Source organism: Podarcis vaucheri (genome assembly GCF_965113315.1).
Source record: "Podarcis vaucheri genome assembly, chromosome: 16".
NCBI classification, from domain to species: Eukaryota; Metazoa; Chordata; class Lepidosauria; order Squamata; family Lacertidae; genus Podarcis; species Podarcis vaucheri.
In genome coordinates this window covers 39,783,571-39,801,181 of record NC_138754.1, presented here as the reverse complement: position 1 = coordinate 39,801,181, position 17,611 = coordinate 39,783,571, and the positions used below count along the sequence as shown (strand labels likewise).

The 17,611-nt window shown below is 45.0% G+C and overlaps 1 protein-coding gene across 1 annotated transcript; it reads right to left on the bottom strand.

Moving 5' to 3' along the window:
* Nucleotides 1–8,852: 8,852 nt before the first annotated feature.
* On the bottom strand, nucleotides 8,853–16,140 carry LOC309521693 (vomeronasal type-2 receptor 26-like; the record flags this gene model as incomplete). Its single annotated transcript, XM_082204405.1, has 4 exons — nucleotides 8,853–9,754; nucleotides 10,224–10,350; nucleotides 14,563–14,671; nucleotides 15,440–16,140. 4 exons carry the CDS (start codon nucleotides 16,138–16,140, stop codon nucleotides 8,853–8,855), a joined length of 1,839 nt encoding a protein of 612 aa, XP_082060531.1.
* Between the last annotated feature and the right edge of the window lie 1,471 nt (nucleotides 16,141–17,611).

The following is a 17,611-nucleotide window of genomic DNA, read 5'->3' as shown; positions in this document are numbered from 1 at the left end:
GAATCTGACTGTGGGCGTTTCTTAAAGCGTTGCCAACATAAGAGTTGTTTGACGCCCAATCGTTTCCGCCTCTCACTGCGCGGGAGTCTCCTGCGCAGGGTGGGCGTGGGCAGCGGGGTGCTTGGGCTCTCCTCGCTAACTTCCAACGAAGAGTCCTGGAGCCCCTGCACCTCCCTGTCCCGCTGCTCTCCTGGATCCCTGGTGTTACACTCATTCTCTTCCCCTTCTTCCCGGCTAAGTCTCCCTCTAGTGCTAGGACCTTCCCCTGCAGAATCCGAGACCCTCTCCTTCTCCCGTGCCTCTGATGGCAGTTCCCTGACAGCACCCAACTGAAAGGTGTCAGAACTGAGTTCTGGCAAGTTCTAGCTGGAAAAATATCCTGTATTTATTGAAGTAATATATGAAGTTGCCTCATGTAGCATTATTTATTAAATCATTATATTATAGTATTTGCACATTTTATACTGAGCTCTATTTTTTTATCTTGGTGGTATTACTCTGGATTTGAAGTGCCTGCCCTTGCAGCAATTTTAGTGAGATCTTTGGATTTAAAATAGGAGAAAATTCAGACAGGCCTTTTAAAGAAAAAGCTTTGAGGTTCAAATAGTGTGTAGTTTTCAATGTCTTTTATTCCTGTTTATGGGCTGCACAGCTTTGAATTGTTTTAAAATTTCTCTTCTGGGGAAAAATAATAATTTGCACTGCTATAAAATCTGGTCCAAATCAATTAAAAATTAGGTCGGAGCGAAACAATATAAACTGAAAGCTTTTGCAGATGACTTGGTTTTAACGTTACAGGAGCCAGAATCTAGTACAAAAAGAGTTTTAGAATTGATTCAGGAGTTTGGTCGGGTGGCGGGATTTACCGTATTTTTCGCTCTATAACACGCATCTGACCATAACACGCATGTAGTTTTTAGAGGAGGAAAACGAGGAAAAAATATTCTAAATGAAACAGTGGATGTATGATTTTTATGGTTCATGCTGTGGCCACAGACATGTGATCTGACAGTGAGTTTGGGGTAGCCAAATGCAAAAATCCTGAGGATCCATGTGGATCCATGCTTTATAACCATGTTTTAAGTGGGGAGGGAAGGAAAAGAACTCAAGGGACAAGGAGCTTTTCCGCGGGGAGGAGGGAGGGAAAGAGCACTGTTGCTTTAAAGGTATACTTAAGGTATTTGCCCTGTGCCTGGGTTTTTTTTTCCATTTAACAGTTTGCAGCCTTTTCCTTCCGCTCCTTGTTTTGAGGCGGAATAGATTTGAGCAAGTGAGGAGGACTTGGATTGCAGGGGATTCGCCATTAGCTGTGTAAAAGTGCTCCTCCTTGCAGCCTGAATGATAAGCAGCCACCAGCAGCAATAGAATGGAGCACAAAAAAGCGGTAGGGGCACTAGGACCCAGACAATGCTCAAATCTATCCTGCCTGAAAACAAGCTGCTCCATCCCAGCCGATCAGCTGAGACACGGGGATTTGCAAGTTTTCCCCTCTCCCTCATGCCCCCCCAGCCTTTTTTTTTTACTTCCTGGTTTTCACTGCGCTGGCTCAGAGCTCGAGGTTGGTTTTATTTTGCTGCTGGTTGCATAAATTTTATCTTTCCTGCCGTCTCTCTGCAGCCTCATTGCTCTGTTTAGAGAGCGCGCAGACCTTTGCTAGCGTCTGTCCCTCCTCCCGTGTAAGCGGCTGCTGCCGGCTTTGCTGCTATGGCTCTCCTTCCCTCCCTCCTTCCTGGCTCCAGGTCGCTTTAAAGAAAGCAAAGTGAGAGCCTCGTAGAGCGTGTAAGTGACAGATGGATGCCAACTGAGGATGCCAATAGCGACAAAATACGCCAATGAACTAGCTTTTAGAGACTTAAGAGACGAAGAATGCACATATAGACCTTGTCTCTTTGTCTTAGTGTTAGCTCCTTGGAGCCAACCAACTTGAAGCAAGCTGTAAAAAAGGAGATACGTCTATGTTTTATTTTCCTTTTCTCTCTCTCTTGTTGGTCTATCTTTGTTCTTTCTAATTCCTTTTTCTACCTTGCAGTTTTGTAAGCTTTTTTCATGTATATTTTGGTGTTTTTAATTTCATAATTCATTTAAATGTATTTGTATGTATGTAGAAATTAAATTAAAATAAAGGACAAAAAGGGAGGTAGAATTACCAGCTGTGCCTTACACTACGACCAGCAATGTATGAACAAATTTATGTAGCTGACACCCTGTATCTTTTGTTGGTTTTGTAATGTTTGAAACCTAAGTCTTTTTAAGTAAAGCTTTGAAAACCATATTAGGGATTGAAGAGTTTTATTTCCACACAAAAGTCAGCAGAGATTAAAAAACAACAACCCTCCATTTGCTTCAACATTCTCAATACATTTGCCATGTCCAGCGACATCGGAAGGAGGGCATATTCCCCAAAGGTTTGGAGCCTGGAGTGCCATGGAATGAGGTTCGGCCACAGAGTGGCCCCTAAGTCTCAAGTTGCCTGCCTGTGTCATCTGGGGCCACCCCTGCCTTTGGCTACAGAGAACGGTGCCTAGTTAGTGGGCTTAGTCTGCAGATCGGGGCTAGAGAACGGGGCGCATGTGGCCCCCAAGTCCTCTCCATCACCCTACTGAGCTTGGGGGTGTTGTGGAACTCCCCACACGAGCCACCCTCCCTGACCATGTGCCATGCTGGCTGCTGGGGATGGTGGCTGTTGGGAACACCCAGAGGGCAGCATGTTACACAACACACTAGATAAAACAAAATTCTAAAAATCCTTCCAGTAGCACCTTAGAGACCAACTAAGTTTGTTCTTGGTATGAGCTTTTGTGTGCATGCACACTCCTTCAGATACACTGAAACAGTGAGAGGGTGGGGAGGGGTCACCCATTCCCACCACCCTTCTGAGTGATACCCCCCCCCAGTACCTGAGTCAAGTCAAATACACCCCTTTGTTTTGTCTAGGCTTTATCCCACTATGGGATTGGAAGGGGGAGGTCAGGTTTCTGCCAGAAGACCCCTCCCAATTTATGACATAGTTATGACAAATGTATGATCCTTTAGTAAGGGTGTTATGGGTAATTTGGGAAACTTATAAAAAGGGGAGCCATCCTTTGTTCAGGGCTTCTTTCTACTTCTTCCATGTTGTAGTTTGAAATCTTGTTGCAATGATAAAGATCAGGCCTACTGGCTGCTGTTTTGCTTCTATAATCTTGGCTGGAGTCTTTGTTTGACTCAAGTGAGCTGGGGAATTTCCCCTGTAACATCCAACAAGACACTTCCTGTCTTACAATGACGAATGACTTGTGTCAACTGATACCTCCACATGGGGGCTCTTTACACAAGACAACTATGTAGAACATTATCCCAATGGGTGAGAGGGAAGACCAGCATGATGAAATGGGCAGTGCAGTTATGGTGAGAATGCAACAGCTTCTCTGAAGACAATTCCATCAAGTCATGATGGCTACATAATGGCTCCAGTTTCAGAGGCACCATGCCACCAGATAATAATGGAGCAGAAGTGGGGAGAGTTATCAGGCCCCCTTTGGCCTGATCCACTTGTAGGGCTCTTTGCATGCTCTTAATACAAGCAAGCAGTACAATACAAGCATGCAAGAGCGGAAGTCAGTAGATCGGACCTAACAGCCAATAAGGGAGATCTCAGAACTGTATAGGAATTGGTTACAAGGTGTACGAATGCTTGAACCCACATGGGTGTTCGGCATGTATATGAACTCACCATAACACATCTGAGGGGAATGGAACCTTTTGTGTGGAGACAGGGTGTGTGTTCATTTAAAATGTGTGTGTGCTTTTAACCCATATACCCAATTAAGAGCTTTTCTACAAAAAGAGTTGTTTACTACACGGAAATGAAAGAGGTGGAGTGTACGAGTGCTGCTTCAGACAGCGAGGTAGCAGGCGTTACCATTAACATCCACACAGCTTAATTCCAAAGTTGTTTAGTTGTGTCCAACTCTTCGTGACCCCATGGACCAGAGCACGCCAGGCCCTCCTGTCTTCCACTGCCTCCCGCAGTTTGGTCAAACTCATGCTGGTAGCTTCGAGAACACTGTCCCACCATCTCGTCCTCTGTCGTCCCCTTCTCCTTGTGCCCTCCATCGGTCCCAGCATCAGGGTCTTCCGGCTTGAGATTCATCCAGCCCAGCCTTTTGCATGATGAATTCTGCATGTAAGTTAAATAAGCAGGGAGACAATATACAGCCTTGTTGTACTCCTTTCCTAATTTTGAACCAATCAGTTGTTCCATATCCAGTTCTAACTGTAGCTTCTTGTCCCACATAGAGATTTTTCAGGAGACAGATGAGGTGATCAGGCACTCCCATTTCTTTAAGAACTTGCCATAGTTTGCTGTGGTCGACACAATCAAATGCTTTTGCGTAGTCAATGAAACAGAAGTAGATGTTTTTCTGGAACTCTCTAGCTTTCTCCATAATCCAGCGCATGTTTGCAATTTGGTCTCTGGTTCCTCTGCCCCTTCGAAATCCAGCTTGTACTTCTGGGAGTTCTCGGTCCACATACTGCTTAAGCCTGCCTTGTAGAATTTTACACCTTGCTAGTGTGTGAAATGGGACGCGGGTGGCGCTGTGGGCTAAAGCCTCAACGCCTAGGGCTTGCCGATCGAAAGGTCGGCGGTTCGAATCCCCGTGACGGGGTGCGCTCCCGCTGTTCGGTCCCAGCGCCTGCCCACCTAGCAGTTCGAAAGCACCCCCGGGTGCAAGTAGATAAATAGGTACCGCTTACCAGCGGGAAGGTAAACGGCGTTCCGTGTGCGGCTCTGGCTCGCCAGAGCAGCGATGTCACGCTGGCCACGTGACCCGGAAGTGTCCCCGGACAGCGCTGGCCCCCGGCCAATAAATGTGAGATGGGCGCACAAACCCCACAGTCTGTCAAGACTGGCCCGTTCGGGCAGGGGTACCTTTACCTTTACCTTTAGTGTGTGAAATGAGTGCAGTTGTAAGGTAGTTGGAGCATTCTTTGGCACTGCCAACAGTTAAGGATCCCTAAGTACCCAGAAGTCTTAGAGAAAGTGATTGCAGCAATGTGCCATAGTAACCACTAGGGAAGGGAAGGGATATACCCAATCTTGGAGCAAGAGGAGCACAAAGTCAGGGCGTTAAGAGCTGTGCCTTCTGAGAGTGAAGCTTCCTACTTCAGATTGCTGTGCCAGCGAGATAACAGTCTCTCACCCATTCCTTGGTTCAGCAAAGTGTTGGGTTGGTCCATGAGGTGCTTGAGGAGCAAAGAGGGGATCCCATTGCAGCTGTGAACTAACTAACCATTGAAAATATGAGGTTTAAGTATACTTATACGTATACCTATAGAGAGCCAGTGTGGTGTAGCGGTTAGAGTGTCGGACTAGGACATGGGAGACAGGGCAGGGTGATATCAGGTTTTCAACATCGTGCTGTATCACCAGGTAAGCATCACAATATAGTGATACAGCACGATGTCTGAAATAAGGAGGAAATAGGATGGGAAGAAGCAGCTAAGATACATTGCCCAGCCCTAGTATTGGCCCCACACCCAGGGTGCACAGAGGGAGAGGAGATTGCGAAGTCAGACAGGCATGGCACTGTTCACACGAATGAGGAGTCCCGGCCCACATTGAAAACTGCAAGGCACTGGGTTGAAACCACCACTGCTCCTGCCACCGCCACTGCCTGGCATGCAGAGGGAAAAGGAAGGAGCACTGGCCCCACCACTGCGAGGCACCGTGGTGAAGCTGCTGCTGCTTCCACAGTTGCCTAGGGGGGAATAAGGCAGCCCACCTGCTCAGCCAGAGAAGGTGGTCAAGGTGCTGGCCAGCCAGCTAGTAAGCCCCACCTGCAGTATACTGCCTTGGTCAAAAATCAGGTAATTGTCACCCTACTCTGGCTCTCAAACCTGTTCTGGACAATGTATCAATACATCTTCCAGACCTACTGGGAGACCCAGGTTCAAATCCCCACTCAGTCCTGAAACTTACTGGGTGACCTTGGGCCACCTCACAGGGTTGTGAAGATAAAATGGAGGGCAGACCCTCATACACTACCTTGGGCTCCTTGAAGAAAGTGAAACAAACAAACAAATCTTTGGTGGTTCTTTTATTTTTTAATTTTTTAACCCCCCCCCCCCGAAAGCAATAATTGGGAATACAGTCTTAGAAATGGATTTATTTCACAAACTTTCTTACGAATATTCAAAACAGTGCCCAACACAATAATTTAATTACTACAGAAACTGGTTGACAAGAATTACCACCCCACTGTATCCTCTAATTGCCTGTGGCCTCTTTGAGATAAAGAGCTTTTATGGGATATGAGAAAAACTCAAGTTATGCTAAGAGTACAGTATTCCTGGGACTAACAAGTCATGTTCCTTCCTATTAGTAACACAGCCAATAGAGGTCAGCAGTGGGTTGCAAAAAAGGATTTATTTTTAGCACTTGACTCCATGGTTTTTTGTCTATGAGAGCAGCCAAAACCTGAAGCTGTGCTGAAAATCTTTGGTTCTTCTAACTTTATGGAGGGAGGGGGAAAGGGGCTTCCTTTGTGAGTGAATAATGTAACCCTGTAGTGCTGAGAACTGTTGTTGGCTTCTTCTAGTGCATTGTAAGATGAGTTTGACGCTAGGAAAGCCACAGTGAAGCTGACAATGGCTAGGAAGCCCAGAAAGCCCAAAACACAGTAAAACATAATAACTGAACCTTCATTACATTCCAGAACAATTTCTTCAGTCATTGAGTGCATGTCAAAATACAAGAATGGGGGAGAGGTTGCCAGCCACACAGCACAAATAGTGGTTTGAATAAGGGAGCACGATAGAACAATGGAAAAGGCCAGCTTTTCCCTGATCCATTTCCTCATCCTGGACCCAGGCTTGGTCGCCGTGAAAGCCATGATGACAGTGATGGTTTTGGCCAACACACAAGAAACTGCCATTGAGAAGATAATGCCAAACGCAGGTTGTCGAAAGAGGCATGGTATCTTCTCAGGCTGACCAATGAATAGGAATACACAAAGGAAGCAGAGCAGTAGGGAGATGAGGAGGCCGTAGGTGAGGCTCCGGTTGTTGGCTTTGACTATGGGAGTGTCTTTGTGATCTCTTGGTAAGGTAGCCGTGTTGGTCTGCCGTAGTCGAAACAAAATAAAAAAATCCTTCCAGTAGCACCTTAGAGACCAACTAAGTTTGTCCTAAGCTTGGTTCTCCTTAATGGGGAGACTAGGGGCAGCATAGGTACAAGCGGGGGTTGCACTAGGTGAAAAAAATGCACTAGGTGAAAGGCCCTGATTCAGCAAAAGAGCTCAGTTTTCAGAGGCTGCCTGGTTTGTCTCAGTGCTATGTCTGGAGCTGGGATCTAAGAATAATAGGCATGTAGGATTTTAGAATGTAGTAATCTGATTGGCCATAGGAGCCGTCCAATCCAGCTCCTGATGGGAAGTTTGAATTGGCCTATCAGGTATGACCTAGGTGTGAATACAGGCTATATAACCTGGGGTCTGGGGCCCCCCCAGCAACAAACACACCTGAGGACTGACTGTTCTTATTACAACTTGAATAAACTCCTTAAAACTGATTACACTCAGGTATGAAACAATAACCAAATCCAACAATTAAATAGATTTTAGCCTATGCATTCTAATGACAATTTTAAAAATAAGAAACCATGATTGTTATCTTTTTGTCACAAATGATTGAAATTTGCTGGTAGAACAGCTGCTTCTAAGTAGATAAAGTCTTGCAAAAATAGATTGAATTTGCCATAGTCCATCATCCCCAATGCACTTTGCAACACAAAATGTTTTATTTGCAGCTGTATAGCTGAGTCCAGAGACTCGTGTCTCTATGGCCCCATTTTGAAATGGTACAGTAGATAGTGTATTAATAGCATCCTCTAGTCTTGGTTCTTAGTTTCACACCTGACCCCTGAATTCCCTACTAACCAGAGCAGTGGTTATATAATAAGTGGTTCTCAACCTTTCCCCCTGCCATGCTCCATCTAAGCATCTCTAAAATCTTGAGGCCCCCCTCCGTGTGACATATAATTTTTATTATTCAAAAAGTGAATTCCTGTTTGCTTGGAGGAAGCCTAAATGACCATTATCTGTTCATAATTCATTCTCAAATTGCCCCCCTTAAAAATCAAATTGCCCCCCTGTGCCCCACATTGGGAACCACGGAACTAGAAGAATTAAGAGATGCAATTATGGTAAATTGGGTAATTCTGGTGTAGTTCATGGGTCACTCATAAACTGTAATTCTTCTGGGACTCTACAAAAGAAAACAAGTTGTTTTTTGTTCAGGTCTCAGCAAGATTTTCCTGAGCGGGATGGCAAGGTATTTATGAGTCAAATATATGTGTTCCTGTGCATATTTGCAAAATTTCTGAATAAATTTTAATATATTAAGGCAGGGTCAAGGCAGGGTCAAAAAGTTTGTATCCGATGGATGAATTTGCATCCCTTATCACTCTTCTCAATCCACTCAAGTAGATCTAACAGGACTATTGAAGAACTATTATCAGCAGGCAGGGGAGATTTTATATTGTGATATGTAATATTGGGTGTGTAGATAATTGGTGGTGGGTTGAGAAATTATATGTCAGTTAATAACCTCACAAAATACTCCTTTTGGTTTCACAATGATTACATTGCTGTCAGGACCATGGAGAGTAGTGGAAACGAATGAGGTGCCACGTGTGTGGATAAATCATGGCCGATTGAGATATGATGAACCAGGACTAAACTTAAATATGGAACTCAGTTTGTATTAACTTCATGTGTTCAATTAATTCATATCCAACTGACAATGACCTGGAAATAAGTATTTCCAGTGACAAAGAATTGCCTGGACCAGTGAGTCACTCTTGTCAGTTCTTAATTCTTTGTTCTAATTAACTGCTCCCTGCTGTTCAGCTTAGGCCTCAGTAAAATAACATAGCATTTGGGGGTAAAGATGCAGCCCAGTAACCCAAAACTGGAGGCCAATATGGAGAAGATCTCCACAGCCACCATGTATTTACCCTTGGTGCTCAAGTAGGTTGGAACAAAGGAGAGCCACACACTGCAAAACACCAACATGCTGAAAGTGATAAATTTGGCTTCATTGAAACTGTCAGGCAACTTTCTAGCTAGGAAAGCCACCGTGAAGCTCACAATGGCCAGCCAACCCATGAATCCCAGGACACAATAAAACATAAGAGTGGAGCCCTCATTACATTCTAGTATTATTTCTTCAGTCATTGTGTGCATGTCAACGTCTAGGAAAGGAGGAGAAGTTGCCAGCCATATGCTACAGATTGTGGCTTGAATAAGGGAGCAGGAAAGAACAATGGAGCAGGCCAATGGTTTCCCCAGCCACTTCCTCATGCTGGAGCCAGGCTTGGTAGCCATGAAAGCCAGAACCACAATGGCGGTTTTGGACAATATGCACGAAATGGCAACTGAGAAGATCATGCCAAAAGCAGTTTGCTGTAGGATGCATGTCAGCTTGTTAGGTTGGCCAATGAAGAGCAAAGCACAAAGGAAGGAGAGGAGGAGGGAGAGGAGGAGAGCGTAGGTGAGGTTCCTGTTGTTGGCTTTGACTATGGGAGTCGCCTTGTGTTTCACGAATATTCCAAGCACTGCAGCTGTGATGGAAGAAAAGCAGACAGCAAAAGTGGCCAGACTGATCCCCAACGGTTCTCCATAAGACAAGAAAGTTTTATCTTTTGGAAGGCATCCATCCTTGTCACTGTTTGGATACTGATCTTCAGAGCATTCAAGACAGTCATCCATGTCTGAAAAAGAAAAATGAAAAATACTATACTATACTTGTGAAGCGTTTTGTGCCCAGAAGAAATCAAGGCAAATGGCCAGAAAACCTTGAATGATGGCTGCTGGATCAGTACTGGTAAAATATATATAGGTATTTGGCCCAATTATTTCTATATACAAGAGGGCTGTATATACTTAGGATTTCAGAGCAATGCAGGTCTTCACTACAACTGAAAGAAGAGAAGTTCATCACCTGGATATCACCAATCATAAGTTCTCCCTGTTTCCATCATCTCCTGCTATGCTGAAATCCTTACCTCTGCATTCCATGAGCATATGAGACTATGCTCCAAAACAGGTACATCTTACTGGTACCATTGGACACCATTCTCTTTCCTTCCTTCTCTACTTATTTTAATTTTCATGTACTGGATCATTCTTGACAATTCTTATGACTAGTATACCCCAAAAATAAATTAAAAAATCTCTGACCCTTCTGATCCGAAATCTTCCCTTCTGGGCACGGGATGCAATCATAGCAGCAAGGCAGCTTCCCTTCCTTCTTGGTCCGACTGTAGCCCAATTGGCAATTCTCATTGCACAGAGAAAGGGGTTGTGCCTGTCCAAAAAGGAAAGAAGATGGTAATTTCTGACTTAAACATGCCATACCTGTTCCTCAGATTGGGCCAAATTTACTTCCCTGTTTCCCACACTGGCAGGAAGTCTGAAGTGCCAATCAGATCAGGATGACCATTCACATTACAAGGAGCTGCTGCCCTTGGTTCTTCTGTTGTACGCTTCACAGCAATTGCCCTCCCACTGTCTGATACTGAATGTCCCCTGCTGGACACTGAGCAGGCCACAAATACCCTGAACCCACTTTTATGGGGTCTTTGAGAACTTTGGCTCACACCTCATCCTTAGGTTCTTGGATGTTTCTGCTCTTCATCCAAGTTGCCAGTGTTTCTTGGTTCTGGGTGTCTTCCTTTCTTCTCACAATTACTTTGGGTTATGCCATTTGCTTCATCGCTTCCTAACTACGTTAATTTTTTAGCTGTGGGCTCCTTTGTGTGGGAATGTTCTGGGGTGCAGGAGAGGATATATTGACTAATTATATCCTTGTCCAACTTGTGCTAACAAGTTCCCAAAATATCAGCAGAGTTTATAAACATTCCCCTTTAAGTTCGCAACGGTAACGTGTGCACAGGCTCGCTAGAACCTCTATAATAATTACTCTGGTAATTTCCCCCTTGTTCCCTCTTAAAATACAAGACACAACACAGTCTTTATAAAAGTATAAAAGAGTTTACTCACGATCTGTTCACAATATGATCCCAGACGGCAGACAGGCTTAAAAAGGTAAAATACACTTAGAATCTATCTTATAGGAAGATAGCCCTCTCCTCTCTTGGCTGAGAGCCAAGAGGGCATCCTGCTTCTTCGAAAGGTGATGGCAGAGAGAGAGAGATGGCTGCCTGCCCTGTGCTTTTCTCATTACCTGCACAGGTGAGGCCACACCCACCTCTGGTCACATGTGGAGGAAGTCCGTCCCCAGGAAGTTTACCTGCTTACTGGACAGACATTCCTCCCCATGTTGTAACATGTACACTCTAGGAATGTTGTCATTGACTGCTCCTGTGTTTACATCCCACACTTTGAACATTATCTGAGAATCTCAGCGGTCCAAACTGTCGCGTATTCCTCGCGGCGCTTTCAGCAGAAACGCTCAGAGTCCCAGGTTTCTTTTCAGTTCAGTCTTTTTAATGTGAGCTATATACAAGTATTTACAAAAACAGTCCATACAGAGTACCTGCTCCTTAAGGCAAACGAATACTCTCCACCACAGCACCACCACACCACAGCACAACCACCACACCCCCTGTTAAACAGGCTTTCCTTTTTAAAACAGGTGATAGCCAATTACACTAATCACACTCCTGCTGAGTCACTCTGACCCAGCAGAGTATTGCATCATCCTGTTGAAGCCTGCAGACTTATCCAGTATCCTGCGAATCCCAACACTCCTCCTTAAGTCAAAGGCTTGAGACCCAATAATTCTCTTAAGTCTCGAAATTTAGGAGCATCCAAACATTTTGTATACAAATCTGCCACATTACATTTTGTGTTACAGTGTTGTACCTTTAATACATTTCTTTCCAAAGCATTTTTCACATTTCCGTATCTTATAGCAATATGTTTACTCTTGCTTTTAAAGTTCTGTTGGTTGGCAAGCTGTTGTGCTGCCATGTTGTCACTTAGCACAGTGACTGGCATTTCAGAAGGTATTCCAAGCTCTTTTGTTAGGCAAGCAAACCACTCTATTTGTGATACACATTCGCTTATGGCTGAGTGCTCTGCTTCACAAGTACTTGTGGCAACAAATGTTTGTTTCTGGGATTTCCACTGTACCAGGGCATTTCCAATATATATGGCATAGCCAGTGGTAGACTTTCCATTTTCTCTGTCCCCCCAGCTGGCATCAGCGTATGCATACACTTGCTGATCATATCCTGTATCCAGCACCAGTTTGTAATCTTTTGTGCCTTTCAGATACCTTAGGATTCTTTTAAGTGCTACCCAATCTCTCTGAGCCGGGTCTGCACTTCTTTGGCTTAACATGTGCACTGCCAATGTTATGTCGGGTCTTGTCCAACAACTTAAATATAACAGAGAACCCAACAGAGAATGAAACGCAGTTGCATTCTCACATTTTTGCCCTTCTGGTTCATTTTTGTACTGGGTAGTTATGGGAGTGTCAACCTCATTTGCCCTCTCCATTCCATATGTCTTCAGTAACTTTTTGATTTTTTCCTTCTGACTCAGAGAGTAAACGCCCTCTTCATTTCTCTGAACCTCTACTCCTAAGTAATTTTGAATCTCTCCCAAATATTTCAGTTTGTATTTGTTTTGGGAATTAAATCCTGCCGTCCAGTCAGCGCTTCCCCTGCGCAACTCTGGTAGGGGCTTGAGGCTGACCTGAGCAGAAAGACAGAGTCGCAGCGGTCCTGCCGTCTGTGTGAGATAGAGGGATAAATCAAGTCCAGAGACAGTTTGTTGCTATCTCTATAAAGCGTTTATTTACAAGCCATAAATCAGTCTCATTCCATCGGAGCTTTCCGGCATCTTTCCCATGCTAAAAGCACACACAGTCTCTCTTGCAGCGTCTCTCAGTCTAAAGTGAAACCAACTCTCACAGACAAAGACAGACAAAGCCTGTGACGTACGGCCCTGCGTCAGACCACTCCCCAGATACAGGACACTAAGGAGTTTTAACCCTGTAAACTCCAAACTCCACATTTGTTACCTAGGCTGTTTATAAACCACAACACTTGCTTTTGTGCAGTTGTTATTAGACAGATATTATCAACATACAAAAGTAAATAGCAAACACTTCCTTGCACCATTGCTGAATATAAACAGGAATCAGCCAGGCTTTGTTAGAATCCCATCTTTTTCAAAGTTGTGTCTATGCATTCATGCCATAGACGTGCACTTTGGTGTAAACAGTATAGTGCCCTTTGCAGTTTTAACACCATACTGTCTTTTTCTAGCTCATAACCTGGTATTTGCTGTAAATATACCTCGGCGTCAATAGGAGCATTTAAATATGCTGAGGCAACATCAAAATGATTAACTTTTAACCCTCTCAGACTTGCCATTGCTAAAACTGATTTTACTGTTTCAGCCTTTGCTGTTGGGGCAAACACTTCATCATAATGTATCATTTTCCTCTGTGTAAAGCCCCGTGCAACCAACCTGGCTTTCCTCTGACAACTACCATCAGCCAGCTTTTTCACTTTAAAAACCCACTTACAGCTTATGGGCTTTTTACCTTCAGGCAATTCGGTAGGTACAAACACATTGTTGTTTAGCAGAGAGTTATACTCTGCCTGCATTGCCTTTAACCACGCCTCTTTCTCTAGAGTAGGTAACTCTTGCACTTCTTCAAAGTTTTCTGGCTCAGTTACACAAACCTGGTTTATGGTGGCTGGGAACCCATAACGGTCTGGAGGTTGACCTTTATTACTTCTTGCAGACCTCCTTGGTTCATTAATCTCACCCCCTGGACTACCTTCAGGACTGCTTTTGGGGTGGATTGACTCTGTAGATCTACCTCCTCCTGTCCCTGTTGCACTTTCTTCTCTCCCCTGCTCCATGCTAGCAGCTGGAGAAAAATGCTCAACCTTTACTTCCTCCCTTTCAGTTTCTCTGGGAGAGCTGCCAATTCGTAGCTTTGTTTCAGCTGCCTTATCAGGTATGCTTGGCAGTAAAACTTTTTCTGGCAGCAGGTTTGCATGTATCTTGGGCCAATTTCTTTGCTCATTAAAGCTGGCTGATCTACTATAACTCAGAAGGTTTTTATCATCTTCAAACCTGTAGGCTTTCATACCACTTTCATATCCAAGAAATAGCAACTGCTGTGCCCTTTCCCCACCTTTTCTTCGGTTTTTCACATGTCAACCCATGCCTTTCTCCCAAAGATTCTCAAATGTTGCAAACTGGGACTTTTGTTATAGAGAATTTTATAGGGTATGTCATCTAGTACCCTTGACCACAAGCGATTCCCAATATAATTCGCAGTCTTAATACTCTCAGCCCAGTACTTAATTGGAAGATTTGCATCTGCTAACAATGCTTGCATTTGTGTCTGCAAGACACCTCCCCTACGCTCTGCTACTCCGTTCTCCCGAGGCGTGGCCACATTGGTAAGCCTATGTTTAATCCCTTGGGAACGCAACCAGTTTCTTAGGGAGCTTGCCATAAACTCCCCTCCCCTGTCTGACTGAATAGAGCACACCTTTTCACCAAGTTGCCTTTCTACCCTTCTTACCCAGAACTTCAAGGTTTGGGCAACGTCAGACTTTTGCTTTAATGGATAGACCCAGCCAAATCTAGAAAAATCATCCACTAGGATCAAACAGTACTTGTTGTGGGAGACACTTGGTGGAAAAGGACCAGTTACATCAGCATGAATCAACTCCAGTGGTTTTTTGGTTTCTCTCTGGCTTGCTCTTGCTACTGGGCAAGCCCTGCTTTTAACTTCCTTGCAGATATTGCAGTCTAAGTAATTATCACAACTTTTTATGTTTTTCATCCCCCCACACAACTCCAATGTTTTGTTTAGCACCTTATAGCTAGCATGAGCCAGACGCCTGTGCAGGAGATGAATACACATATCATGGGTCAGGACATTTTGCACATTCGCAACCTTAGATTCACACTGCAGTACATACATATTAGTTCTAAGGCTAGCATTTGCCAACACTGCCCCATTTTGCTTTATCTGGCACTGATCTCCCACAAAATTTACTTCAAAGCCTGCTTTTGCCAAATCAGGAATGCTCAGGAGATTGTTTTGCAAACTAGGCACACACAACACATTCCTGAATGTGTGTCCCAGCTGTGGGAACACAACCTCCCCCTCACAAACCGCATTAGCTTTCTGGCCTGTAGCAAGACTTACATGTTTTTTGTTTGAAGCCCTAGCATCAGTTAGCAGTCCTTTTCTTTTACAAAAGGTTTGAGAAACTCCACAGTCCAGAACCCACAGCTCCTCATTTTCTTGACCATCTGCAGACACCCAAGCAGTAGACTCCCTCTGCTGCCACTTGTGCTTCTGTTGTTTTTGTTGTTTTCTCGGGCAGTCCCGCAGCAGATGTCCACTGGACTTGCAGCAAAAACACCTTTTTACTTTGTTGACCACCTGCTGGTCTGCAGCAGCTCCTCCTGGCTGTTTCTCCGGCTCCTGACACCTCTGCTCTTCCTGGCTGTTGTTCCCTCTGGGATGCTCCAACAGCTGGGCTGAGGTCATCTTTCGCTCTGCACGCCTGTCCTCCTCTGCATACAACCGTCCGGTCACGTATTCCAGAGTCAGCTTATCAGTCTCTACAGACTCGAGGGAGTTGACCAGCATATCATAGCTGTCATCAAGGGAACTCAGGACTATAAAGACTTTGTCCTCTTCCCCCACAGGCCTCCCTCTTAAGGCTAGCTCCTGGAAACAGCCTGTTAGGAATTTTAGGTGGTTTACCAGGGAGTCCCCCAGTTTCTTCCGACACCGGTACACTCTCCTGGTCAGTGTTATCAGTGAGCCAGCTGTCTCTCGCACATGGACAGCCTTGAGCGCATTCCACGCCTCACTTGCCGTCACCTTATCAGCTACGTAGACTAGCTGGCTGTCGTCCACTCCAAGGATGATCATAGCCAAAGCTTTCTCATCCTTTTCAAGCTGGGCCTCTGCTAGTGCCAGCTTTTCATCGTCGTCCTCATCCTCCTCAGGGGGCTGCGGTGGAGTTTCCACCTTCCACAGGCCCTCACACTTGAGGAAGTGTTGCATGCGGACCGACCAGATGCTGTAGTTCGTGGCCGTCAGCTTCTCCAGCAACACGCCAGTTCTGGACTGCTCCATCCCTGCAGCTCACCTCCAGCACCCACGGCTAGATAACTGCCACCTGTACTCTTGCGCAGCAGAAGCGTGCTGGGCCCATAACCCTGTCACGTATTCCTCGCGGCGCTTTCAGCAGAAACGCTCAGAGTCCCAGGTTTCTTTTCAGTGCAGTCTTTTTAATGTGAGCTATATACAAGTATTTACAAAAACAGTCCATACAGAGTACCTGCTCCTTAAGGCAAACGAATACTCTCCACCACAGCACCACCACACCACAGCACAACCACCACACCCCCTGTTAAACAGGCTTTCCTTTTTAAAACAGGTGATAGCCAATTACACTAATCACACTCCTGCTGAGTCACTCTGACCCAGCAGAGTATTGCATCATCCTGTTGAAGCCTGCAGACTTATCCAGTATCCTGCGAATCCCAACACAAACAAGGTATTGTTATGTTATGCTACAGCAATGTTTGGGGTAACAATGAAGAACAGTGATGAGGTTCTTCTGTACTTTGTTAAATTCAGTTATTAATAAGCCCACCTATCCAACTTCTTTCTATATCACATTTTGCCATTTTAAGCTTCCCACTGCCTGTGCTGTTTTCAGTTGAATGTTGGTTCCCTGTCTTCTTCAGGAGGTGAGTTAAATCACATCTAGTTGCATCTTGGAATAGCTGTTTCAGAGTTTGAATAGTGAACCCCCTTTTTTTAGCATTGAGGAAATGTCTGGGGACACTCTGAAATGGACCTTACCTGGTTGAACCTGATGGGCCAGGTGATGGTATCATCATGAATGGAGAGTCTCTTGCTTGGGGGAGCCTGGAGGTTCATCATTCCGACCTTAACTCTGAAAAAGGAGTCATTTGGGAATGTGATCCAGTTGATGATATCCAATTCAGTTACCAAATCCCCCTTCTGGCTAAATGAAACCTCTTCCCCGGCACTATTGTTAAATGAGATGCCTCTCAGAAAGTGGTGGAGCTAAATTAGTGAAGAGAAGAGGGAAGAAATCCACAAGGGTATTAGAAAGAGACAGATGTATAACCGGATGATATTCTGTCCCTCCAACTGTTGGCATCTGTTTGTCTCGAGAACAATGGAGTGTGGCTCCAGGGGTGAGGTCAACCCGCTGTGTTAGCAGCACTGAAGTGACCTCCCCAGGGTGCAAGCCTGGACAGTCCTGGGCTGCCCAGAGGACAAGGCTCCCCTCTCAGTCTTGCTGATGTGGTCGAAAGGAAAGCAGAGCAGGACGTTTGGCACCAGCTTGGTTTCAGGGGTTGCTAGAAGGAAGCATAGAAAATAACATCCATCCGCCTAAGAGACTCCACTCTGGATCTGTGTAGGGCTTACTTTTTAGCCTTTTATTCTCTGGAAGATATCCCAGAAGGCAGCAGAGGTGGAGAACATTCAATTCAACTCTGCACAAGGTCGAGATCACAGATTCTGTTCACAGTAATTCTAACAGCTCATCCACACCATATATTTAAAT